Source organism: Danio aesculapii, chromosome 5, assembly GCF_903798145.1.
Source record: "Danio aesculapii chromosome 5, fDanAes4.1, whole genome shotgun sequence".
Taxonomy (NCBI): Eukaryota; Metazoa; Chordata; class Actinopteri; order Cypriniformes; family Danionidae; genus Danio; species Danio aesculapii.
Genome location: NC_079439.1, coordinates 38,065,781 through 38,093,114, shown reverse-complemented (window position 1 = coordinate 38,093,114; position 27,334 = coordinate 38,065,781). Strand labels below are relative to the sequence as shown.

At 36.0% G+C, this 27,334-nt stretch overlaps 1 protein-coding gene across 1 annotated transcript; it reads right to left on the bottom strand.

Moving 5' to 3' along the window:
- Window positions 1-14,498: 14,498 nt before the first annotated feature.
- Window positions 14,499-26,338, bottom strand: zgc:153990 (uncharacterized protein LOC768125 homolog). Its single transcript, XM_056458118.1, has 4 exons — window positions 26,246-26,338; window positions 24,618-24,788; window positions 21,474-21,944; window positions 14,499-15,540 (listed from the first exon to the last, which is right to left on the bottom strand). The coding sequence occupies exons 2-4, from the start codon at window positions 24,745-24,747 to the stop codon at window positions 15,098-15,100; spliced, it is 1,044 nt and encodes a 347-aa protein (XP_056314093.1). The 5' UTR covers window positions 24,748-24,788; window positions 26,246-26,338; the 3' UTR covers window positions 14,499-15,097.
- Between the last annotated feature and the right edge of the window lie 996 nt (window positions 26,339-27,334).

Sequence of the window (27,334 nt, the reverse complement as noted above, 5' to 3'; positions counted from 1 at the left end):
AACTTATCAGAATTATTGGAATTGTCGGCCTGACAATATTTCATTTGACGAACATTTTTTAGTCTTATGCTTTACCCAGAATATAAAAACACATAGAAATACATTTAGATCATTTACTTTAATCATTAGTATTGGAATGTAAAGAGACTTTCAATCAGCACAACAAAAAAAGTTTCTGAAGACAATCACCTCCTGCACCTTTAAAAAAATTAGTAACATTGGTTATATTACTTTTGAATGTCCTCTAAAACTTTTTTTAGTCCAAGCTCTTGTCATTTCAAGGCTGGACTGTTGCAATGATCTTCCACCTGGACTCACATCTTGCACTCTTAAACCTTTACAGAAAATCCAGAACAGAACAACTCGTCTGGTCTTCAATGAGTCCAGAAGAACCCATGTAACACTTCTCTTTATCTATCTGCGCTGATGCTTGCTTACAGGACAGTGAACTGCATCTGCATCCTCCTATCTTCACCTGCTGCTGAAGGTCTAACATCACTGAGAGGCTATTAGTCACTCTCCAAAATCTTTTCATTCAATGTTCGGTGCTGGTGGAATGATCTTCTCCTTCCCACACGGACCAGAAATTCACTTGTATCCTTCAAACAACAACAAAAAACCTGTCTCTTCCTCGATCACCTTAACCCTTGTGAAAGATCCACTCTTCTCTCCCTCACCTCACCACAGGACAACCCCAAAATATGATAAATTCTGAGTATGCCTCAGGTGAGTGGGCTTGACAAACCACTTGTAGAAAACATACTTTCATCTCTCTGACTCTTTAACCAACACTTGTACCAGTTTTACTGATTTGCACCAGACGTGTCCTACGATCACTCCATATCACAAAAAAAACATTGTTCATTTATAAAGTGTGCTTCACACAGGTGAGTGCGCTTGACAAACCACATGTAGAAACATTCTCCTCTCTCTAGAAAAACAAAACCAAAAAAAAAAAACCACCCCCACTTCTAACTCTATTGTTTAATCCTCTAAACACAAACAGATCTATTGTATGAATTAGCACTTCTTGTGTGTATTACCTCTTTTTGTTGAATCGCTGAATGCCTCCTCAATTGTAATTCGCTTCGGACAAAAGCCTCCGCTAGATGACTAAATCTAAATGTAAATCTTTGATAACTCTCTAACAAACATCCAGTGAAAAAATCCATGAACAACATTTAGTATATGTTGTTGTGTTAACATCTTGAGAACTTTAAAGAGCCAGGTAACTTCAAATGAACATGTCTAATCAAATTTACACAACTTCCCTAGAAGAATATTAGTCAAGATTCTGGGAATGTTCCCTGTTTGTGTTTTAGTGTTGAGTGATTTTGTGCTTGATAACATATGTCATTAATAGAGGGCAATGGAGCTATACCCTCCAGAGCACAGATCAGATCACAGAGATAAGGGGCTTTTTCACCATGTACTCAAAGGAACTCAGTTACAGGATCTAGCCTGGTTCTCTGAGATCTAATTTTCCCTTGACTATTTTTCTGGTTGTGTTTGCTCCATCATAAATAACTATAAATGGGCTAACACTGACATCAAGCTCTATAAGCAGCTGAAGGATGGCAGGGTTGTTGCTAGATCGGATACGTTTGCGGCCGGAAGTTAACGAGAATTATTTCTATTATTTGTAAAATTTCCCATTTATTGTATTTTATTAACGTCCACCCCCACCTCAACCCTAAATCCAACCATCTCAGTAACGTAAAAGCAGTTGTTGTACTGAGTATTATTTATGTTAAACTACCTTTATGTTCAATTATTTATTAAATTACCCAATAAATTGTATTTTTTAACGCCTACCCCCACCCCAACCCTAAACCCAACCGTCACAGTACTGTAAAAATATTAATTATTGTTATACAGGGTCATAAAAAATGCTGCTTTATTAATGTGCATATTGCACTTCCGGCCGGCCGCATATCCATTCTAGACTTTACCGGATGGCAGGTGTTGTTGAAGCTGTGATTTCATTGTGTATTGCTTTTCATTACTGCATAAGTTATGCCAAATAAACTGCAAAAAAGGTGAAATAAATCACTTTTACCAATATTGTAGTAATACACGTCATCAAGGCTGAGAGGAAAACACTATGATGCAGACAAAAACACCAGGTAAACACCTCTAACATTAGCTTTCTGAATATGGATATATCTTCTAATGTTTTGAAATGCTGTGCCAGTGTTTTATATGGTATGCATTTGCCAATATGGCGTACATTTGTGATACTGTAGTTCCTGCTCTGACAAAGGAGCTAATTTGGTTCACGTTCCAACTAAACTCTGTTCATGTGGTGTGAACACGTTATTGTGTATACTTGTGAACAAGTAATAATGGAGTGAGTGTTGAAAGTGTTGATCAGTATAGGTATTTGGGAACTGTTTTAGATAATAAATTGTCCTTTTCTTTTAATACTAATATGTTGTGTAAGAAGGGGCAACAAAGACTATACGGTTTACAGAAATGAAGATCTTTTAATATAGATTAGTCACTCATGTGCATGTTTTACAGTTCATACATTCAGACACTGTTATCCCTTTCCTTGCTTTGCTGGTTCAATTCTCTAAGTGTGAAAAATAAGAGTTGTTTGGAGAAAATTGTGAACCTAGGAGGAAAAATAACAGGGAGAAAATAGATGACCATGGCTCAGTTATACCATAGACAAGTTTTGAGTAAAGCCCAGAGTATTCTGTCAGATGATTCCCATCCTATGCACCACAAGTTTTATCTTCTCCATTCTGGTATTTGATACAGAACTCCTCTTAGTAAAACAAATTGGGTAAAATTTTCATTCATCCCCTCAGCTGAAAAGTTTTTAAATTTAGGGTAGAAATTGTATTGTATAATGTGCTTTTGTGTATTATGTGCCACATGCTTGTATGCTGCAACCAAATTGCCTCGGGAAATGAATAAAGACTGACTGAGTTAACAATCAAGTACTTATGCTAGTAGTTCCAGGAACTCAGTAAATCTCTTCTGATACAAAAGTCCCTACACATGCTTGTTGTCATGTTATGAGTTGTAAGGCTGGTGACCAGGTGAGAATAAGCAGCATGATTGTATATATATTATGCTTGAGATCAATATTATTAAAAGTATGTGCACCTGATACTTTAAAAGGTTTCGGTATAGAGGAGAATAAATCAATGATGGTCAAAATTGCAAATGACATATAAATGGAGACTAAGTTCAAGAGAAATCAAAGAGATTTGTTTTGATAAAGGTCTCTGGATAAAACTATGGATAAAACATACAGAAATTCAAAAAAAAAAATCTAACAGATCTGAAATAAGAACAGCATAGTGGCTGACATGCAAGATGGTTTAATAATCGAATGAAAGCTCTGCAAGTGGTAACAACTTAAGGTTCAGTTAAAAGCAATTGACACATGATCTGGGCTATAGACTGGTAGCCAGATTTAGCCAGTTTTTGAGAGGCTTGACATCTGCACAGACTGGAGAAAGAGAAGCACTCATCCAAAGAGAGAATCTCCAAGTAGCATTCAGAGGTGCTTAGCTGAAGAGGGTAAACACGTCAATAAAATAAGAAGCACTTTCTTTAGAAAAGGTTTTCTTATACTGTTGGTTTATCTGCACAGTTGTGTTATTTAACACACCCTTGTGTCATTATAAACAGTATAAATAGAAGAAATTCTTTGCCATGTTTTTATTCAAATGTATCACCCTAGAGAGAGAACAAAAATGGATTTCTATGTAATAACAGATATCCTCAAGTAAATCAAACTTTAGATATCCTCAAGCAAGGGCGTAGAATTGGTATGGACGGAATGGACGTGTCCCCACCAATATCCACCAATTACTCAAATGTCCCAACCAATAATTTAATTGACTTCAAGTAATGCTCCTTTAACTCGTAACCTACACGTGCACAAGTCAAGTTCGCTTGATAAATTCACCGTAATACTATTAACCAAGGCAGTGCAATTATTTAAAATTCAGTTTTGATTTTGGCCTCCGTGATTATGAAAAACAATAATCTGGATGAAACAGTTAAATGCGTCACACATCTCTCTAAATTACTCTACATTCATACCTCCTCAAAGCCCGACTGCAGAAAAATCATGTAAATTGACTTTTGCAGCATGGGACGGGATTGTTATTTGTATTATTAAGTGTTTATTTTAAATGATTAAGTACTTTAAGCATATTTTAAAAGTGTGAAACAGAATTTGCGCTGTTCAATGTATGCACTCTCGGGATGTATGTCCCCACCAAAATCAAGAGCGAATCTAAACCATTATCCTCAAGTATATCAAACACTGATTGTTACTTTGCTGTGTATTTACTCAAAGGGATTTCTTCTATATATTAACAGATATCCTCAAGTATGTCAAACATCGATAGCTTAAAACATTAAAGGCACACCTGTTAAGGCTGGAATACTGTATAAAAGGTTGGAGCAGACAGACCAGCAGCTTGCTTAGACTGACTTCTTTATACTGAATGTCTTAGGCCCTTTATTGTCAACAGAGGATAAAGGATTTTGTTTTGTCACTGTGATTGTTTTTATTTATCCTTTTCACTGGATTTATTTTATTAATAAAAGTGCAAGTTATTCATTTTCTTCACTGGAGTGGACATTGGCTTCATTTGCAGAACCAAGATGCCTTGTGTGGTAAGGTATGAATCTGATTTATTCCTTGAACAACATTACAATTTAAGGTCCTAAACAAAACTCTAGCTAAGTAATATAGACAAGAGAGGATTCTGGTTTCTTTATTTAATTAGAGTATTAAATAAAGGCATCCAGCACAGCCTGTGTATTTTTCTCCCCCTTGATTCTGTTTTGACAGTTTTATATATGATTAGAAAAGTGGTAATGTCATAATTTTAATAAAATAATAAGAAAAGAGTCTGGTCAGAAAAAGCAGTGACTGCACTAAAGATTCCCAGTGGATGCATTTCAATAATATTGTGCAATTACTCAACTTCTAATCTAATAGTCAGGCATCTGTTAATTATCTGAGTAAGAGAATGACCGGGTGTTTGTATCTGTGTTTGCATTGAATTATTGCATACGTGTATGTGTGTGTGTGTGTGTGTTGACTCATTGTCTGTGTGGTGCAGATGGGCAATGACTGATTTGTGTCTTGTAACGTGGATGTTGGGGGATGGAGGTCCCTTGAGGTGGGACACAAGCGTGGCAGGAGCATGGGAACCCCAGAACACCCTTCACTCCACATGCATATATACATATTTATGACCCCGCACCCAGACACCTCAAATCTCACATTTGTGCATGCGAAGAAAAACATGCACACAGACATTTCTCTTAGTCATTTCCAGTCATTTATAAGGCGGTAAATCAGAAGCTTTGTCATGACTTTATGTCATCTCAGCCAGTAAAATGTTACCATAACACCTCAAAACATAAACAATTGAACTTAAAATGAAAGGACAACATGTGAAAACCTGATTATTTTTTTCAGCCATAATGCAATCTTCAGAATTTTAAAGGAATTTTAACTGTGGTTACTATGCTTGCAGAACATTGTTTTTAGAAAATTAACCAAGTCACTTCAACAACAACAACAACAACAAAATCTTCATTTTGTGGAGAAAAACGTCATCAAAATGAGAGAACAGTGATTATTTTATGACAGAGAGATTACAAATGAAATTTTGGAAGATAACCGAAGTCAAAAATGAACAGGACCTTGTATTGAATAGCTTCAGATGTGCTGTGGTTTTAGTAAGCTCTTTTTCCACACCCTTTTTTTGGTAGTGTAATTGTAGTGGGTTTCTAAGTTATAACCCATCAAGAAATCTTGTGTTTAACAGACAGCTTGACTAAAACAAGACTAAATCTGGGCTGTCCGTGAAAATCTAATAGACACTTAACAATAGTTCAAAACTAGACAAGACAGATTGGACAGACTTCACAAGCGTAGCCATTCATTCCTGTATGTTTGATGACTAGTCTAGTTTCGGGCTATTCTCTGACATCTATTAGATTGTCACTGATGGCCCAGATTTAGTTTTACCCAAGATGTCTGTATTTTTAGATGTCTATTAGATTTTTCTGAGATTTTTAATCAGGTTTGGATCAGGACACTGCGTTGGCCACGTCATTGTTTCATTGTTTTGCTGCAGAAAACATCCCCCAAACCATGACACTTCTTCCTCCACCTTTCATGACTCTTAACATGCTTTTGGTTCAGTCTTTCCAAGGTTTGACAGCAAAGCAACGGTTGAACTTTGGAGGTTTGGTCACTGCAGGGCTTTCAGTCCAAAATTTCTGAAACGCCTTGACACTGTTTGCCAAAACACATCCTAACTGTGTTCATAGCTGAAGTGACTTTTCAAACAACTCACTATCTTGCAAAATCAGTGAAAACTGTAAAGTTAGGCTTTCAGTTAATTATTGTATGTTAAATAATTAAGGAACTTACCACAAGGTGCCAGTTAAACACAGATGAAAGGAATCTGAAGGTGTGTCTACTATTTGTGATGTTTTCAAATATCTATCTAATTTGTATTATTTGCTTCAGAACACTCATAAATATATATAAAAAAGTAAATTTCAATCATTCAATAGGACTGGATGAGTAGGTGACAGTTGAGTGGGGTTTTTAAAAGTACAATGCAATCTTGGATTATCATTTTTTCTGTTCCTAGAACTGCATTCCTGTTTGAAAATATAATCCATACCTATATTAAATCACCCTAAATCTAAAACCCTAACTGTAAATTATTCCTAAAGTCAGTAATAGTTGGATAACGATGTAGAATCGCATAACCCCTTATTGTAGGCTTAAACATAACATATTTTGTAAATATATACTTTAAATCTGATTGGCTGGAATGTTGCTCCAGGATCAACATAAATCATGACCCAGCAACATGTCTTACTTGAGGAAATCACACTAACCATGACAAAGCAGTGACCTCAAATTATATTTTGGTAAAGCGTTCTCCAATTTGGGTTTGGATTTTATATCATCGCACTCCTTTTATGATTATAACTTTAACTAATTAAAAGTGAACGTGAATTGACTCCAAAATTTGAAGCCCCAAAACAGACTGATGTCCATTCACAATCCTCAGACTTAAGATATCTGATTACACACACACATACACTCACAGATTCATTCACTCTCTTCACCGTATCCTCATTCGAGCCTATAGATGACACCCGACCCAGGATTTCCACACGTCATGGCATCTGCTCACCCTGAAGACCAGCTCCCACAGGACACACACACACACACACACACACACACACATTAGCCAATATTAGTGACCCACAGCGGAACAGCATCCTAAAGACACACACTCTCTATCTGCATCTGTTGAGCCTTGAGCCCTTTGGGACGACAGACTGGTCTTTCACATACACACACACACACACACATACACACGCTTACTTCGCTTACTTATATACATATAGTTCTACATTTTCTACCCACCCTTATAGAAAACCTTCCGCATTTTTACAATAAAATAAAAATACCAGAGGTAACAAAATAAGAATGTCTCCATGAGTAGGTTTTTGATTAAGTTGTCAGGCTTCTCAGTTTCTCCTCACTTTTGGGTACACATTTGTCCCCAAAAAAACAATTACACGCACACACTTGCATGCACATGTGTACAGGATCTGCTTGCCTTGAGGGAAGTGCTGACCTTTGGCCCATGATCAAACTATGTAAATGTATGTATGATTGGTGTGTGTGTGTGTGTGCATGCAGCTGCTGTGTTCAAGTAAGAATGACAGGAATAATCTCAGAGAAACAGATCTGCCATTTCCAGCGAAGCACACAGCGGAAAACACATTTGGTCAGAGTCGTGGTCTTGTGGTCTTGTGTCAGTGCTCAGGGGACATTCACATTTGAGACTGGCTCGGTTTATGTCCCTGCATTTTTATTCACATTTATTTCATGACATTGCAAATAAAGGAAAAATTAGTGGATTACGTTTTACGATAAATCACATTCCTTCGACTACATTTCTACATTTTGTTTACTGAAATGTTCTAAATTCTACAAAGTGCACTGAAACAACAACTCTCGGTTAGAAATACAGTAAATTTAGCTATTTTTAAAGGAGTGGTCCAGAGTGTATTTTAAGGCTTGGTTGTGTTTATAAGATACAAAGCAGTGTGTGCTCATGCTTCATTTGTAAACAATCTGTTTTTTAAAATATATGTATATGTATATATATATATATATATATATATATATATATATATATATATATATATATATATATATATATATATATATATATATATCTTACTGTGATTATATACAGCTACTCAGCTAATATGAAAACGACTGTCAAATTTCCTAGTTCTTCCGAAAGTTTGTGATTGAATCTGACTGAAAATGAAAAGTACACAGTTGAACCTCACGCCTGCTCTGTAAAACAAAATCTGACAAGTGCCTTTCACATATATTCAAGATATAAGCATGTGTAAGTGTTATGAAACGTTCACATATCTTTAGCGAGTTGTTATTTGAGATGTAGAACACAAGGAAAGCGGCTGCATAGAGAAATACTGCAGCACTGGTGAAGATTGTGGGTGTTTACAGCGGTTTAACGAATGCATATGAATTTGTAGCATTTTACATCCTTGTTTATGTCCTTGCTACAACATACCGTTAATGCTAGAAAATGTGCCTGTAGTTGATCAATCTTAACAAATAAAAATACTTACAGGTTGTGGCTCACAATCCACAGCTTTGTTGGTATGAGTCACTTTACAACAAACTTATAAAGAAAGCAATTTTCAAAATGTATTGCAAAAAAATGGCAACACAATGAATCAAACATGACGTTTTTAAAGAGTGAAACTGTATTTTCTTGGAAACTAAAATGCAACTATCCACAATCACAACATCAAAAAAATAAAATAGTTTTCACTGAAAACTGCTAATGAATTTAATTACAAAGTGAGTGTGTGAATAAGTGTGTATGGGTGTTTCCCAGTGATGGGTTGCAGCTGTAAGGGCATCCGCTGCGTAAAACGTGCTGGATAAGTTGGCGGTTCATTTTGCTGTGGCGGCACCTAGATTAATAAAGGGACTAAACTGAAAAGAAAATAAATAATGAATGAATTACAAAGAAACAGCAAGTAACACACTGAATTAAACTTCAAACTAACACAGAATGAAGTATAGGACCTTAAAATAATATTTCTTGTAAATCTTTATTTACTGCTGAAAAATATTTTTATACACAAACTTTTATACACTATATAGTTTAGAGTTTTCACTAAGAGATTGATAATAAAGTTCAGAATTTTATTATAAAGGAATTCAAATTTGCAGACTGAAATAAATGAGAAATGTAAGACTAAAGAGAAGGAAATTTCTTGTAAAAAATACACACATTTTTATTACATTATTATATTTTTTGTCAGTATATTAGTATATTTATAAATAAAATTTAAAAAACCTCATTATTTACTAATTTATTAAGTTAAATATAATATTTAGAACAACAAAAATAAATAAATGTGTATTTAATGTTAATTATTAATGGTGTTTTTCCATATCACAGTTTTCACATATCACTGACTTTGAAATAATCATGATTATAGGCGTTGACGTGTAATAATAAATAATTAAAACATTCATTTTCCTTGGACTTAGTCTCTATTTTAGAGGTCGCCACAGCGAAATGAACCGCCAACTACTCCAGCATATGTTTTACACAGCGGATGCTCTTCCATTCACAACCCAGTACTGGGAAACACCCTTACACTCCCACATTCACACTCATACACTGCAGCTAATTTAGTTTACCCAATCCAACGATAACTGTGGGGAAACCCACGCCAACACAGAGAGAGCATGCGAACTCCACACAGAACTGCCAACTGGCCCAGCCGGAACCCAAATCAGCGATCTTTTTTCTGTGAGGCGACAGTGCTAACCACTGAGTCACCGTGCCGCCATAATTAAAACATTAAATAGCAAATCACACTGGAATTTCAACACAACAACACACATAAATCTAACATCCACCTTGTTTTCAGCTGGAAGTAAACAGTTTTTGGTAGATTTATAAGATTCCTCAGCAGTAAGTGCAGTAAACGGTAAAACTGTTTGGACTACAAAGCAATGTGTTACATTTTTAATATTACCACAGTAAAATAATATGGTAAGACAGCAAGAATCATACCAAGCTGTTGCAAAAACTGGAAGTGAATGTAAAAAGTGGAAGCCAGAAAATAAAAATAAAACAGAAATGCAACCATATATATGAAGTACAGGTGAACAGCAAAAATGTTAACATGTGGTTAGATGTGGAAACAGGTGCAGTGAATACACCGCGGCCCCTCGGCTCATGCAGTTGAATGGGCCTGAATGAGGCCGCGGGCCCCTCTTTGCACCTCTGAGGAGGAAAACGGCCTCACAGCAGAGGCAGCGCTGGGTTATTAGTGAACGCAGAGTGACAGATGCGGGATAAAAGAGAGAGGGCAGAAGAATCAGCAGGGGTGAAAGAGAGAGAAGAAAAGGTGAAGAGGTCAGCGGACCAACAGAAGAAGGGGAGGAGAGATAGAGTTGTACTTGGAAAAAAGAAGGATCGATAAATCTATCCGCCGCTGCTGCTTCACGCTCCGCCTCTTTTGTTCCAGATGGCAGCTGATGTGTGGCAGCACCACAGAAAATCACCTTCAGACACACAGAAATCAGGGTTTGGGGGTCATTAATCTTTTTCATTCAGAAGCCTCCTGTGCTTATTAAAGGGCTAGTTCACCCAAAAATAAACATTCGGTCATCATTTACTCATCCTTCACTTGTTCCAAACCTGACTTTCTTTCTTCTGTTGAACACAAAAGTAGATGTTTGACAGAAATCTGAAACCTGTAACCATTGACTTCCATTGAAGGAAAAACAAATATATGGAAGTCAATGGTTACAGGTTTCAGATTTCTTTCAAACATCTACTTTTGTGTTCAACAGAAGAAAGAAAGTCAGGTTTGGAACAAGTGAAGGATGAGTAAATGATGACAGAATGGTTATTTTCAGGTGAACTAGCCCTTTAATATGCACAAGAGACTTCTGAATAAAAAAAACACGTAATGATTTCTTGAGGGTGAGCCAAATTTAATTTCAGGGTGAACTATTCCTTTACGGATGATAAAAAAAAGTCTAGTAAAATTTGTATTACAAATTATTATAATTTAATTAATATGTCTATTTAATTTATTCATTCATTTTCTTTTCAGCTTAGTCCGTTTATTAATCTGGGGTCGCCACAGCGGAATGAACCACCAACTTATCCAGCAAATGTTTTACGCAGCGGATGCCCTTCCAGCTGCAACCCATCACTGGGAAACATCCATACACTCTCATTCACACACACTCATACACTACGGTCAATTTTTAGCTTACCCAACTCACCTATACCTGTGGACTTGTGGGGGGAAATCGGAGCACCCAGAGGAAACCCACGCGAACGCAGGGAGAATATGCAAACTCCACACAGTAATGCCAACTGACCCAGCGGAGGCTTGAACCAGCAACCTTCTTGCTGTGAGGCGATCATGCTACCCACTGCGCCACCGCGTCACCCTTATTTACTTTAGATTTATTCTAATTATATTTACACCTTTTCAGCTTCAGATTTTAGTGTCACTTGATCCTTCAGAAAACATTTTTATTGATTTGACGATCAATAATTATTATTAATTAATGATAATAATAATAAAAAAATATTATTATTACTATTATTTATTAATACCATTATTATTAATGGTAAAAACTGTTAAGTTGCTCAGTATGTTTGTAGTAACAATGATACATTCAGTTTGTAATATTGAGATGGACTGTTGGTGATTGTTTGGGCAGCAATACATGAACAAAGGAAAATTAAGACCTGTTAAAAAAGATTTAAGATCAACAACACAATATTTGAATAGATTTAAGACTTTTTAATGCCTAAAATTTACCTTTTGACATTTAAGACCTTGCGGATACCCTGCTTTTAAAACTTTTGTCCTATAAAGACCGTTTTCATTCATATATTCATTTTCCTTCAGCTTAGTCCCTTTATTCATCAGGGGTCTCCACAGTGGAATGAACCGCCAACTTATCCAGCATATGTTTTACAGCAGATGCCAGCTGCTACCCAGTACTGGGAAACACCCATACACTCTCATTCACACACATACTCTATGGCCAATTTAGTTTATTCAATTCTCCTATACTGCATGTCTTTGGACTTGTGGGGGAAACCGGAGCACTCGGAGGAAACCCACGCCAACATGAGAACATGCAAACTCCACACAAAAATGCCAACTGACCCAGCCGGGACTCGAACCAGCAAACTTCATGCTGTGAGGTGACAGTGCTAACCACTGAGCCACCGTGTCACCTTAAAGACCATTTTGTGGTATGAAAATATGCCTTTTCTGTTATAAGTACTTTATCAAACAAACATTGAAAATAATGACCCTTTATTTTTGCGACTGTATAAATATATTACTTCAGTGCGTCCTTCTGGAGCTTTACAAAAAGAAAAATACCTTGAAAAAGACCTTGTTTGGTTTTAGAAAACTACAAAAAAAAAAATAAACAAAAGGAAAATTGACCAGGTGTTTGATTCTTAAAAGGAGTGTTCACTCAAAACTAAATAATGATTTACTCATCCGCATCGACCCCTTGTCACAAACCTGTTTGAGTTTCTATCTTCTGTTGAACACAAAAGAAGATATTTTGAAGAATGCTGGAAATCTCTAACCATTAACTTCTATAATATTTGTTTCCCTATTATATGCACTACCAGTCAAAAGTCTGGGGTCAGTTTTAATGATTTTATTTATTTATTTTTTTTTTTGAAAGAAAATTACATTGTTCATCATGGCGGCATTTATTAGATATTAATTTTTTTATAAATATTTAACTTTTTTTTATAACTGCTTTCTTATTATATGTAGTTACAAATGAAATTATTACTCCAATCATTATTGCTTTTATTACTATTACATTCATAATAATAATAATAAGAAGAAGAAGAAGAAGAAGAATTGATATTAGAGTGATTTCTGACGGATCATGTGACACTGAAGACTGGAGTAATGAAGCTAATAATTCATCATTGAAATCTCTGATATAAATTATTAAATTAAATGCTAAACTACTATTGAACAGGTATTTTATAGTGCAAAAACATTTCTGAATTTGTACTGTTTTTGATGAAGTAAATGCAGCCTTGGGGAGCAGGAGAAGCTTATTTTAAAACCTTTAAAAATCACACTGACCTCAAACTTTTGACTGGTAATGTACATTTCAATGGTTAAATTTCAATAAACTGTGAGTGAGTAAATAGTGAGTAAAGTTTAATTTTTGAGGGAACTATCCCTTTAAATGTAATAGTTTTACTTCCAGAGCTGTCTAAATTAGATCCACGACACTCCATATAAATTCAATACCATGAAAAGCCTGAACAGGTTATTTGTGTTTTCTAATGGTCTAAAATAACAAAGAACTAAACCGGCTTTTAAAGAAGCAACATGAAATAAAAAGACATTTTAACCTAACTTAAAGTATAAAAAAGCTATTATTGTGCATCTGGTGAGCTGTCTTGTCAGTGATGGCTTTTATGATAAATAGCTGATACATTATACAGACACACACACACACACACACACAATACAGTACTTCTTTTCAACGGAGGTCCCTAAATCACACAATAGGGCTACCAGCTGCCGTCTTACACACACACACACACACACAGCATTCCCCGACCACAGCTCTATATCAGCACATAAACACACACACACACACCGGCAGCTGTTTAAGCAGAGCTCTTGAACCCTGGAGAGCTGAGAACAATACTTGAGTCCTGATCACTCATCCTTCACTCCAGCCCAAAACCTACAGTGATGTGCAGACACAAAAATCTGTACTTGTCCACAATAAGAGCAAAAACAACAACATCAGGCTAGATGTTTTAAATTTATTCAAATGACCAAGCTCGGTAAGGAGCCGCTTTAATTCAGAAAACAAACATCCGCTCACACACATGAATCTCACTGTGCTGGGGAAAAAACAACGTTGATTTTGAAGAAACCCATGCAGCAAAACAATCGTTTGAGTGATATATTGAATAAATGAAAACACACACTGCCCTCTAGCGGCTAAAAGACGGCATTAACCGTTTGGAAAGTCAGATTTAGTTCCTGGAGATGTATATTCGCCCCACCTCATGTTCAAAGCAAAAGAGAAAAGTTCCTATGGAAAAGAATGTCCTTTAAGACAAAATATGACAGATTTCATTTGCATGCCTCAAACCGTTTTTCACACTGTATAGTTTAGATGTCCTCAGACACCATTTCATGTGACTGTATATATTATATACTATCTGAACATGTTGTCTATCATCCTTTACAAAAAACCATCCATCGACATTCATAGTATTTTTGTTCCTACTATAGAAGTCAAACTGCTGCTTTTCTCCAACATTCTTCAGAGTATCTCATTTTGTTTTCAACAGAAGAATTTTTTTTTTATAAAAGTTTAAAACCTCTTGATTGTAAGTAAATGGTGAGGTCATTTTCATTTTAGGGTGAACTGCCCCTTTACTAAAATCACAGGATATCACTGAAGTGTCACTAAAAGACTGGGAATAAATATGAATATGTGATTGAGGAAATAAAACTCTTCTTAAAGCAGCATTCAGATGATCAAATTAGCTACAACTATAGTCAATGTCACTCCTAAATATACAATTGTTTTAAATAGGCCCTCTGAGTCTGAATCCTGTTAAATCTTAAAGCTTACTATGTGAGAACATTATGAATGAAGTGGAAAAAAGGTATTAGTTTGTTGTGGAAGACCATATCACAACCAAAATCCCTTTGAACATAGCTTCATCTAACATTTCTGGATTGCTCACCCTATATTTTTGCACTCCGCTATAAACAAAACACTATTTTGTGTCCTATTAATAAACAGGGAGAAGGTAAAAAGAGTGTCTTTACAGTTTGGAAAACTTACAAAAGCATTTTTGTCCTTATATCCCATAATATTGGTCATCTGTACGCAGTTTCAACAACGGGTCACATTCTGTGAAGCTTGATGGTCTTCGTTTGTTTGTAATAAACAAATCTCACATCACAACGCAGGTTTGCCGTTGACTTTCTCCTGTAGTATTGTTATCGCTCCTGAGGCAAACTCCCGCAAAACCTGAACAGTATCCCTCTGTAGCTGTAGCGACTCACGCGCAAACTCCTGCTGCGTCTCTGTGAGCTGATGCATGGACTCTGCGAGAAGCTCCAGGGAACGCGAGACTGTGGCCAGAAGAGCATTAGTGGCATGCTGCTCCTGCACGCTAAGGCTTGCGTTGTGCGCTAGCTGCTCACGGGAACTGTCTGGCTCCACGCCAGGGAACGATGAGGGTCTTTTGGTAGTAGCGGTGGCTGTGGAGGACACGTGACCGGCACTGCCTCGGGATGCTCCTCCATCCTCCTCAGAGTAAGAGTTACTGACAGACGCCATAGAGGATGATGGGAAGTGGTCACGGTTGTCTTCATCTGAGTCTATGTGGGATTCGCGATCTGGAATCAGATTAAACTTATTTCCAAAAAAGTTCTTTATGTTTATATGTCTACATAGGTACATCTAAAAGTAAAACAGTTTAACGGTTAATAAAGGCATTTAGGCTTCTATTCAGAAAGGATAACGATTGATCAATTGTGACAAACATCAATATTAAAACATTTTTAATATTACAAAAGTTATTTTTAACGTTTCAAAAATGGAAATTAAATTTAGGCCTCAGTTTAAAGACAGAAAAAAACATACTGATCCCTTAATTTGAATGGCGGAGTAGCTCTTGAACAGCAGATCATTTTCAAAAATTTGGTATCATTTTAAAGAAAACCCTTTACATTTTCATAAAACACTATTGAAAGTGTTTACAATAACTGTATATGTTGTCTGTGTTATAATAAACACCTAAAAAAGAGGCGCTTTTTGTTTTTTATAAACTAAAATTTGAAAGTGAACTTTTTAGGTTCTGTGTGGTCTAGCTTGATGTAATTATTTTGGTGGTTTCTGCACATGTCTGTAATCATAGGAAAAAAGAAAAATGTCTCCACTATAATCTATGCAAAAGTTATTGTATTCCAACTGATGAGAGGTCATGGACTGGTCATTGATTTCATATTTCACTATTCTTTTGTTTGATCAAACATAACTCACTGTGTTTGGACCACGTCAAACATATAAAAGGATTACTTATGCACATCACCTCAAAAACAGAGGAGAAATGGCCCTGAAGTGCACAGCATAAGGTAAGAGATGACAGCTGTCTGTGCTATCTGGGGCTGCTTATTGATCATAAATGTATTGTTTCCACTTCTGCGCCATGGAAACACTGCGATTCATTCGACAACTGTTTGATATGAGAATATAATTCAGTAAAAAGAACCGTATGAGCACCGGCAAGAGCTTTCATTTGAGCTATAACTTGTACATGTGTCATATATGACCCATATGAAAAATATGAAAATTAACCAATGTTCAATACCCAGCTCGGGTATCCAAAATACTGTGTATTTAAGTGTAAATAACTTTTGTACAGTAGAATAAAACCAAAGTTTAAAAAATAGCATAAAATATAGATTCTACACTTTCAAACGAAACCTCTTAAGGGGGTCTGGTGCAATGCTAGCCCTTAAAGTCTTAAAGCAAAAGTCGATGACGTCAGGGACCCGGGTCCGCAGAGTTTAACTGGTTAAGAAATCTTTTGCATAAATATTAATTTTATTACAATTAAATTATATAGACTACTCTATAGAATACGAAAAAAGATGTTTATAGAATTATCCGTTGTGTGTTGTCTTAGACCCGACTCATGGCCGAGAGTTAGGTTTATTAAGTCTTACCTCCCTGACTCATCATCCCTCCTTAGCTTCATACAAAAAAAGTCACCATCATATTATTTAAACTTTGTTTTGTCTATTTGCAAAACTAAACTGCATGCCGGCTATTTTTTCGGCGTGGATGTTCACTACCGGGCCTTGCACCGGAAGCAGAGCAGGGTGTCAAGCAGGAGCGGTGCGTGAGGCGCGCAGGTATGTTTTTTTTTTCTACGCACTAGCTCAGTTCTCTTTTTGATTACACTACATGCTTTTATCAGCGTTCGCACATAGAGAATAATGTCTTTATTCTAGGATTACCACTCTTAATAAATACACTTGCATATAAAGTAAATCGTATCTCAAAGCATTTACTCGGGCACTGGCGATTTTTACTGGGGCACCTCAGTAAATGGGGTCTAGCGACGCCCCTGGGCTCATCTAAATTGTTTTTTCATTTGATTGAAAGCCGAAATATTGCCAGACAGATGAATTAACTTTCAGTTTTGGAAGAGAGCTGCTTCAGTAATGAAAGACACAGCTGGTGGAAACACATACACACACACACAGGATACACTTTTAGGCCTATTCATCACTGATTTATTTAACATTAAACGCACAGTAATTAAGTGTTAAAAAGAAAGACATAACTTGGAACAGTGCTCACTGCGTTTATACAGCCTATTTTAGTTATTTAGCGTAATATATAAATTATTTAGTGATTTTTGGATTTAGGCATAGGCAGAGTATAAAACTTAATTTTACTTATAAATACAAAAGATTATGCGCTTTAGTTTTTATTTTTGATGCCACTTTATTGCATGTTGAATGTTACAATTAAAATGATTTTTCTTAAACAAGTGCACTACCACAACATATTTTTGTTGGTGTAAAATTATAAAAAGTATCATTCTCATATTTTTGCCTTATTTATCTTTAATATAAATACACAATTGTAAACATTCATTGCAATGCATGGTGCACCTAAGAAAAAAAGGTGCTCCAAACCAAAAAGTTAGTCTAGAGCCCTGTACTGGATGGATCAATTGATTGATTGTGTGTGCCTTTTAAAGAGCCCATATTATGGGTTTTTGAAAATGCCCTTCCATGTAGTGTGTAACACAGCTCTAAGTAAAGTGAAATATCCAGCTAAGGCTTAAATCTGTAACTGTACAGTGTTAAAAACTATTGATTCATCTATAAAAGAGTCGACTCATAGTGCTTCAAACGAGTCGTCTTGATAACGAGTCATTAGGTGTTTCGTGATGACGCGGCTATGAAACACAAGTAGTTGAGCGCGCAAACCCAGGAGATTTGAAACCTGCGGCCCCGCCCACTAACAGAAAAAAAAAGTCTCACACACACACACACAGACAGACAGACACCGGTCGAATGAAGTCACGCTGTGCAGATGGATATTATGGACAGTCTAATCAAAGATGAAACATCAGCAATATAGCCCAGCCTTGAGCAGTTCTGAGTGCTTCTGAAAACTATATGCTTTCAAAGAAGACTTCATCAGTTTGTTAAAGGAAGGATCAGTATGGACTGTCAGAACATGGATCAGTGCATCATGGATCAGTTTCTTCCCCCATTTCACCAGTGTAAGTACGTGCGATTAAAACTGTTGGCTCGTTTACTCTAGCTTGCACATTATGTATTTAGTTGTGTTTTGTTACTTGTAACCACGTGTACTGTATCAGGTTAACTCTTTATATTCTCATATCGCGTGTAAAGCCACGTTGAAAACGCGTCGCGTGCCGCTTTGATTACGGATCGTCAGCTGTTTACACACATGCAACGGACAAGTTTCAAAATATTTCAGCTCAGGTTCGAGGTGAGGTGTCTAAATTGCACCCAGCAAGCTGAACTGGCGCTCTAGGCGTGTGTGTCGTGTCCTCGGGTAGGAGTAATGTGTGTGTGTGTGTGTGTGTGTCTCCTCGTGTGTGTAACGCACGGGTATTCGCGGATATAACTAAGCGCCGCCCCGCTCCCTCTCAATTCAGCCACTCCTCTATGGACGTGCCGGCCCTGTGTGTGTGTGTGTGTCTCCTCGTGTGTGTAACGCACGGGTATTCGCGGATATAACTGAGCGCCACGCCGCGCCCTCTCTATTCAGCCGCTCCTCTATGGACGCGCAGGCCCTGTGTGTGTGTGTGTGTGTGTGTGTGTGTGTGTGTGTGTGTGTGTGTGTGTGTGTGTGTGTGTGTGTGTGTGTGTGTGTGTGTGAAAAGAGCAAGAAGACTGTGACAGGCTAGATCTCCTCGCCAATTCTTGGACTTTTTGCTCAATAAAATAGTTAGTCGTCAGTATTTTCTAGTCCATCGTCTGTATTTACATTCACCCACTGGCAGCCAAAATCCACTATGAAGCGTGTATGCACTGTGACTACTTTTATATTGTAGATTAGCAGCTGGGCATTTCACTCTGTCTCGCGCTGAAGCCTTGTCCGTGTCGACCAATCGCAGCAGGCTGTCATCGGTCCAATCAGCGCAGATTAGCTTCGCGCTGAGGAGGGGTTTGGGAACAAATGAATCGCTGAACGATTCATACGGGAGTCGCTGGGATAATTAGGTAAAAATAAATGCAGATTATAAGACCATGAAAGTGTTTTTTGACCTTGCATGCATATTAGACTGTTGTTGGAGACCCTTACAACCTAAATATGACCCTATTTCATGTATAATATGGGCTCTTTAATTACATTACCATAACTTTTACAATTGATTAAACTAGGGATGCTAACGATTACTTAATGATGGATTTATTGTCGGTAACCCTTTAAACCGATAGACATTATCGATGGCCGAATAAGCATGTGCTTTTAATAAGTTATGCATTGCGCTGTGAGACGCGTCCCCGATTTCATACATTACATAATCAAGTGTGTGCAGTTTACGTTTCCTCATGGAGTCGTGCACTCTCTTGACTTTGCATATTGGGAACACATAAAACCCTGTTATGCGCAGATCTTGTTCATGTCCACTGGTGCTGCCGTTAATCCGCGGGTCAAGTAATCAAAAAGTAGGCTACATGACGTTTAATTATGGGTAGCAGGTTAATAAGACCAAACATTGGTTGTGCAGTATATATAGTTTATATAAAAACAAGCGTTTTCCTCATTTCACTTATGCGGATCATATTGCATATTCGGTTAATTCTTCAGTAGCCTTGTATATAATGGATTTTTTTAATGGATTGTTTATAATGACTAAGCTATTAAATACTGTAATTCTCCAAATGGAAAATGCTTGAGTGGTTTGATAATAAATCATGTCATTCAAAACTTTATCTATCGTGTTTATAATCTGCCCCTCATCTTTGAATATTACAGATCGATTTGTCAGATGATTTGTCATAAGAGAAATATTAACAAAAGGATTTTCTTTATGGAGACCCATTTAAAAACAATCGACGATCAATAATTCATTTTGTATAAATACAAGTTTTAATAGCAATAACTTAAACCAAAACATACCATTGTACATGAAAGAGCCAGGTTCTCTGTAACCTTTAAGACAAGCTCATCGCATCAGAAACAACTCTCGCTTTTGAAGTCTGCTTTGCCGGCATTTCGTGTTGTATGCATCACCGTCGCATTTGTACACATGATTTAAATGAATGCTTTTTATCTACCGAATTCATATAATAAAGAGAACAATAAAATAACGTTATTAACAGGTTAACTGTAAACATTTCTGTTCAGAACGATTAAAGTTGATCTTGTTTTCGTTTTTTGTGTCTGTTCCTGCAAAATGTCATTCGTTTCTGTTTTTCGTTTCCATTCCTTGAACAGGTTCAGAGCCCTGATTAAAATATTCTTAAACATACACAGTATGAGTATATGTTTATTTGGGGACATTATTTTGGTTGTATTGTACCTTTGTAATTAGCAAAATAGTCTTAAAAAACAACTTGGAAAAAGAATTGGGATAAAAATTGTGACTCGTGATTTCCCCAGAAAAAAATCGTGATATATTTTGTTCAAATCGCCCTCCTATATATATATATATATATATATATATATATACACACGCACGCACGCACGCACGCACACACACACACACTTAAGTCATAATTATTAGCCCCCCCTGTTTATTATTTTTTTCCCCCAATTTCTGTTTATCGAAGAAAAGATTTTTATTATTTTATTTTCAACACATTTCTAAACGTTAGTAGTTTTAATAACTCATTTCTAATAACTAATTTATTTTATCTTTGTGATGTTGACAGTAAATAATATTTGACTAGATATTTTTCAAGACATTTAAAGGCTTAACTAGGTTAATTAGGCAGGTTAGGGTAATTAGGCAAGATATTGTATAACGATGGTTTGTTCTGTAGACGATCAAAAAAATAAAGCTCAAATGCTTCAAACCTTTATGCGTTTTCTGTTTCTGTTGAACACATATGAAAATATATTGAAGCTAAAAAACTGTAAACATTGACTTCCATTGCATCATTTTTTCCTACTATGGAAGTCATTATACACAGGTGTTCAGCATTCTTTAAAATATACAACAGATGAAAGAAACTCAAAGGTTTGGAACCACTTGAAGGAGAGCAAATAGTGAGTAAATGTTCATTTTAGGATGAACTATCGCTTTAAGTGTTTTCAGTGCGTTTACCTCCAGGTTTAGTGCCATCAAACTGCATCTCACTTGTACACCCGGCTCCGCTTGTAGTAGCAGGCATTCCTCCCACATCCATGCCTCTGCCTGGAGAACTGTTGACAGACCCCATTCCCACAAACCCTCCATCCTCCTCTTCCTCATCCTCACACACGGGCTCCTGATCATCGTGACTGCGAGATCTGGACCGCTGTGTAGCTTCCCACGGTTTCTTGTCCAGTTCCAGGATGGACTCCACAATGACTTCCATGGGGGACAGTTCAATATTGGACCGTGCCAGTCGCTGGGACACCAACGTACCTGTGCGCTGGGCTGCAATTTTGCGCTTCGTGTCACATTTGAGGTCGGACCATTTCTTGATGACCTCCATGATTTCTCTGTCGCACTCTCCGATCTCATTCACACGTGCTGTGATCTCAGCCCATTTCCTGCGCTTCACGTCAGAGGGAATGCCGGCATTAAACTTACCTGCACACAAACACAGAGGAGTGTTATCTGGAGATTGTATTCTGGTGTTTGTTAAAAGCAGGGGATTTAAGCTCCTATAATTAACAAACATCAGCTAATGAACCAGCTAATCAAGGTCTTACTAAGCAAAACAGAAACTTCCAGACAGACGTGTTGAAACAAGCTGCAGTGACATTTTTCAGGACTGAGATTAAACATTTTTATGAGATTAATGATTTTATATGATTTAAAAAAAAGGGTGGTTTGTCAAAGTGAAGTAAACTCATTTAGTTTAATACCGACTTGGTCAAAAACAGGGATATATCCAGCTGCAGACCCGCAGACTCGCACACAATCAAGCACACACGATCTAGGCAGGGGCGAACCACCATATGGTTAATGATGGATCAGTCTGCTTCTATTTTTCTTGTTTAATAGCGACTACCTTCTTAGGAGCATTATTGCCACCTACTGAATTTCACAAATATGGCGATCAAGAATGTCCGTGCTACAATTGCCATTGATTAGACTTTGAAAAGTTAGGGTTTCCCATTTAAGGCTTTATTATTTTATTATTATATCGTAACGAACATTTTAACATCTGTGTAGTTTTCGTACTCCAAGTAAATAAAAATAATTAGTTAAAACACTTATGACTTAATTCACTTATCCACATATACAAACAATACAATAGACTGTCTAATTGCAGGATTAAGTGTAATAAACTAATTCAGATCTTAATGTTGTCACAGTTAGTTAAAATTGTTTTATAGTAAAATATAAAAAAAAACAAATTCACATTAAAATGAATTACTATAGTTAATAATATCAATATGATATAGTTATAAACTGATAAACTACATTACCTTTTACTTAATTGTAGCAACTGTTAGTAGACACAAAAACACACACATATATACATACATACATACATACATATATACATATATATATATATATATATATATATATTATTAACAGTGAATTTGTTTGCATTACTATATTTGTTGCAACTATAATTACTACAAATTACCAGTACTTTATGGTTTAAAAATAATATATTACTTACTATAAATTACTATGGTATTTAATGTGGGAACACTTTATTAAAAAAGTTATTACAAAAATAAGCATATAAATACTATTCAATCGCTGGAGTAAAATATTAATATAGTGTTATACATTTATTAAATGTAAAAAGATTTGTATCACATATAAAGATGTATTATAGTCCATACATATTAACTTGCTATTATTTCCTTCATTATAATGAATCCATTACAGAAATTAAACCTGTCCGATTTAGATCGTTTACATATCTCCAGAGCCAGCCCAAGGCATAAGCGAACTAAGAAGCTGCTTAGGGCCCCATGGCCACCAGGGGGCCCCCAAGAGTGCACGAAATCTATGAGTGACTTTCTTTTTATGTTTGTTTGTTGGGTTATGGATAAGGGGTGGGACAAAACATATGCCCATTTATCATGTTATTTCCGGCCGCGATACATATTCTGGCGCCACGTATCTATACTTATCTAAATTTACAAAATATATGAATTAATTAATCAGTCTTTCACACTGACTGCAACAGACTACCGCTTTAGATACAGTACACCCAGCCACCACCAGACGCTTCATAAACTTGGTGATAAAAAATAAGCTTAAGATTTATACATTTGTTTCAAATTGTTTCAAATCAATTTGTTTTTGTTTTTTTTTTTTATAAAAAAAAAGCTCAATAATCTGCCAATTAGGGTAAATAAAAGAATATTGTTTTTGGTTTTAAATAAGATTATTTTACTTATCTCATTGGCAGATTAATTTGTTCACTTTACAGAAAAAAATTCACTTAATTTAGAATTATTTCTGAAAACTGACATTTTTTTTCTAGATATTTAGTGATATGCTATATGCAAATATGTCTAGAAAATGCTTCCTGATTTAATTTGAATTTGATGTAAATAGTTTTAAGCTATTTGAACTACAAAATGCATTTTTTTCAGTGTTAACATTTATCCATTTTCAAAAAATGATCTTTATTGTCACTATTCTTGACTGTTTGGCAGCGTTTTGTGACTGAATAATAATAATAATAATAAGTATGCTATTTGGCTATTTCCAGCTGTATTTGTTTCTGTCAACATTAATTACAGCTTAGATTAATGTTTTGTGTCTAATTGTTTAGTTTTGTGGCATCAATAGGCAGTTGATCAATAGGCAGTTGTTTCTGCAGTATAATATTTGGAATTGTCTTTAAACATATTTTATGATTTAAGCAACACAGCTACAGCAAATAAAATCGATAATGCATGTTTTAAATTTACAGTGTGCAAATAAATCAAGGATCGACGATAATTTGTCACATTGTTTGCACCGAGGGGGCCCCAAATAAAATCCTGCTTAGGGCCCCATGAAGGCTTGGGCCGGCCCTGCATATCTCTGAATAATGTTTCAGCAAAGCCAGCAAATGAGTATCTGCTATATTGACTCTGTCAGATAACTAATGACTGATCATCTATGATGACTGATAAAAAACTGTTCAGTCTATTATATTGAATGCCGATCTGAAACAACGATCCCCATTCACCCGTCTCGATTGCCATATTTGTGAAATAGTATACACTATTGTCTGTGGTGTACACTATTCATTAACAATATATATATATTTGGATATTATTGAACGCAGGTAAAACTCACCCACAACAATGTGTCGGTTCTTCCGCACTTCGTCCAGCAGGATGTGCACTTCACTGAAGGAGAAACGTGCTTTTCTCCTCTTGAAGCGCACCATGTTGTCTTGTTTGAGGTAGAGCGAGGACACAGACATCTTCACAGCAGAAGATCACTCTCTCAGCAGCTAGGGGGAGTCTGTGGACAGTGGAGGAATGACAATTTATTGAACTTATTAAACAACTAGTTGATCTGAATTACTATACAAGCAGATTTCAACAGATTTCAAACCCTGTCATTTAGTTATAATTTAACAAACTGAACTGCATCAATATTTGAGAACTTGAACATTTTGTTTAAACGGAAGTTTGTGTGCAATATCTAATATATATATATATATATATATATATATATATATATATATATATATATATATATATATATATATATATATCATTAAATGTGTACTCCATAACACTTAATCTGAGTTAACACCATCAGAAACAAAAAAAAAACTCATTTAAAAAATTGAGCAATCCTTTAAATGAATGAAAGTTACCACCATAACAGTCAGAGAATTAAAAGTTTTATTTTATTTTTATTAATTTAATTATTTATTTATATTTTATTCATTCATATTGCACGAAGCAAAAAAAAAAAAACATTCAATACAGGACTACTTTTGTCTTAAACACAATGTTGATGGTGTTCTTATGCGACAGCTGTGACAAATGGTCATTTCAATAGCTAAAAATATGCCTAAAACTTTAAATAAAAACGAATATAGATGCATACATGAACAAATTAAACATATCAGATACCTTTAGGAAATATATGTTTCTTTAAAAGATGCATGCTTTTGTTTATCTTAATTTCATAACTTATTTATTAATCTATATTAAATGCTGCCCTACGTTTTGAAGACATGGTTTTAGGGATAATTTCTCATTTCTGATAATTTGTTTATGCTTCTTGTAATCATCTCTAAATCTCAATTATGTCATTTAAAAAAAGAAATGCCAGGCAATGTTACGACATGACTCATAAATTAGCGAGTGTATAAAATCTCCAACTCTAATCAAGTTAAAGTTAACAGAGTTGCTGTAAAAGATGAGCACTCATTGGACATCAGCGTCTCATTGCGTGCGAAATATTTCACCTTAACAGCTCAGATCAAAAAATCAATTGATTTCCAACTACGATGTACCGGAAGAAAGATCAGCTAACCCACCACAGCCTCTTCATTCATTCTCTCACTGGTCTCCGCCGAGCTGAACTGTGGTTAACATGAACACAGCGGATTCACGGTCACGAGATCTCTCTTTGTGCCGCGAGGAAACGCCGTCGCGATTAAACAACTGAATTAAACCACAAACAAACATTCCCAACACAGCACCACTGCAGTTCAGCTAAAATAACCTACGCTTCTCCACACAAAATCTATATTTTTATCGCAACAAACCAAAACGCTCGAATGCGGAAGGACATTTCGCCCTCATTTTCCTACAACCTACACCACTGTCTAGCTATTTAAGCTAGCTTGCTATTTCACACGATACGGGGGACCATAGTCACTTTACGGAACAGTTAACAAACTCCTTAAACGCCGTAGGCACATTTAGGTACTTTGAGAGGTTAAAGCGTGGAATAAATACCTCAGATTGCTCAAAATGTAATCAATATTTTGCGTTGCGCCCCAGAAACTTCGTAGAAAGCAGCGTATGCGCAGCGCATGCGCACGTGTTCTTCAGTTTTCCGTGGCGTATATGGTGGATGTAGTTACCAGGTGCTGCCGCTACAGTATGAGTGGCGCTGGTGCTCGCTTTCCCACTACAGGTTCAGCACACACACGCTTTACCAAAGATGACGGTAGGGGCTCATTAGCTGAAATCTTCGCGTTTTTACGAATACGTTTATTGATTTTATTTATAGTCATTACAGTTGGCATGTATGCCAGCTATATTTAGTATAGAAACACAGACAAAATATTACTGTTTAAAATATGCATCAATGGTGAACCAAATGCCCTTAAGTGTAACTGTATTGTTTACAAATGAGTATTTTTTTACTTTAGATTATGTGTAATTGTATTTATTGTAATTTCTTTTTAAAATTCTACTTTTTGTATTAATTTTATATGTTAGTCTCCTAGGGTCTGAGAGTAACGCAATTACGATTCTCTGTATGTCCTGTACACAGGGGCGGATTTAACCAATAAGCAAGGTGAGCGGCCTCTTGGGGCCCCAGGAAATCTGGAGGGCCCCAAATAAATACCTAGAAGTATTAATTATACCTATAAATAAAATATAACATAATTTTCTATCATATTTTGTATGACGAGGGTCTAAACAAATAAAAGTTACATTTTTATTCTGCGCAAATGTATCCCCCACCCTCAATCATGGAGCAGTCTAGCAGTCAAATTAGCTTAAGATTTAGTTTTAAAAACATAATTAAAAATGTAAACTATTAACAAATAGTTTAAATATTATTTTAGTTTTAAATTTATTTTAAGAAAACAAATAATTTAAAAAATCTTACAAAATTGCTTTCCATGTTATTATTTTGAATAAAGACAAAGTACAGAAAAGGAGATTGCATAATATAACAAACAGCAAAATAAATCAATTAAGAATAAAGTACAAACTTTTGGGCCCCATGGCTGGAATTGCTTCGGCCTCCCCAAATAACTAAATCCACCCCTGCCTATACTTCTGGTTGAATTGACAATAAAGCTGACTTTG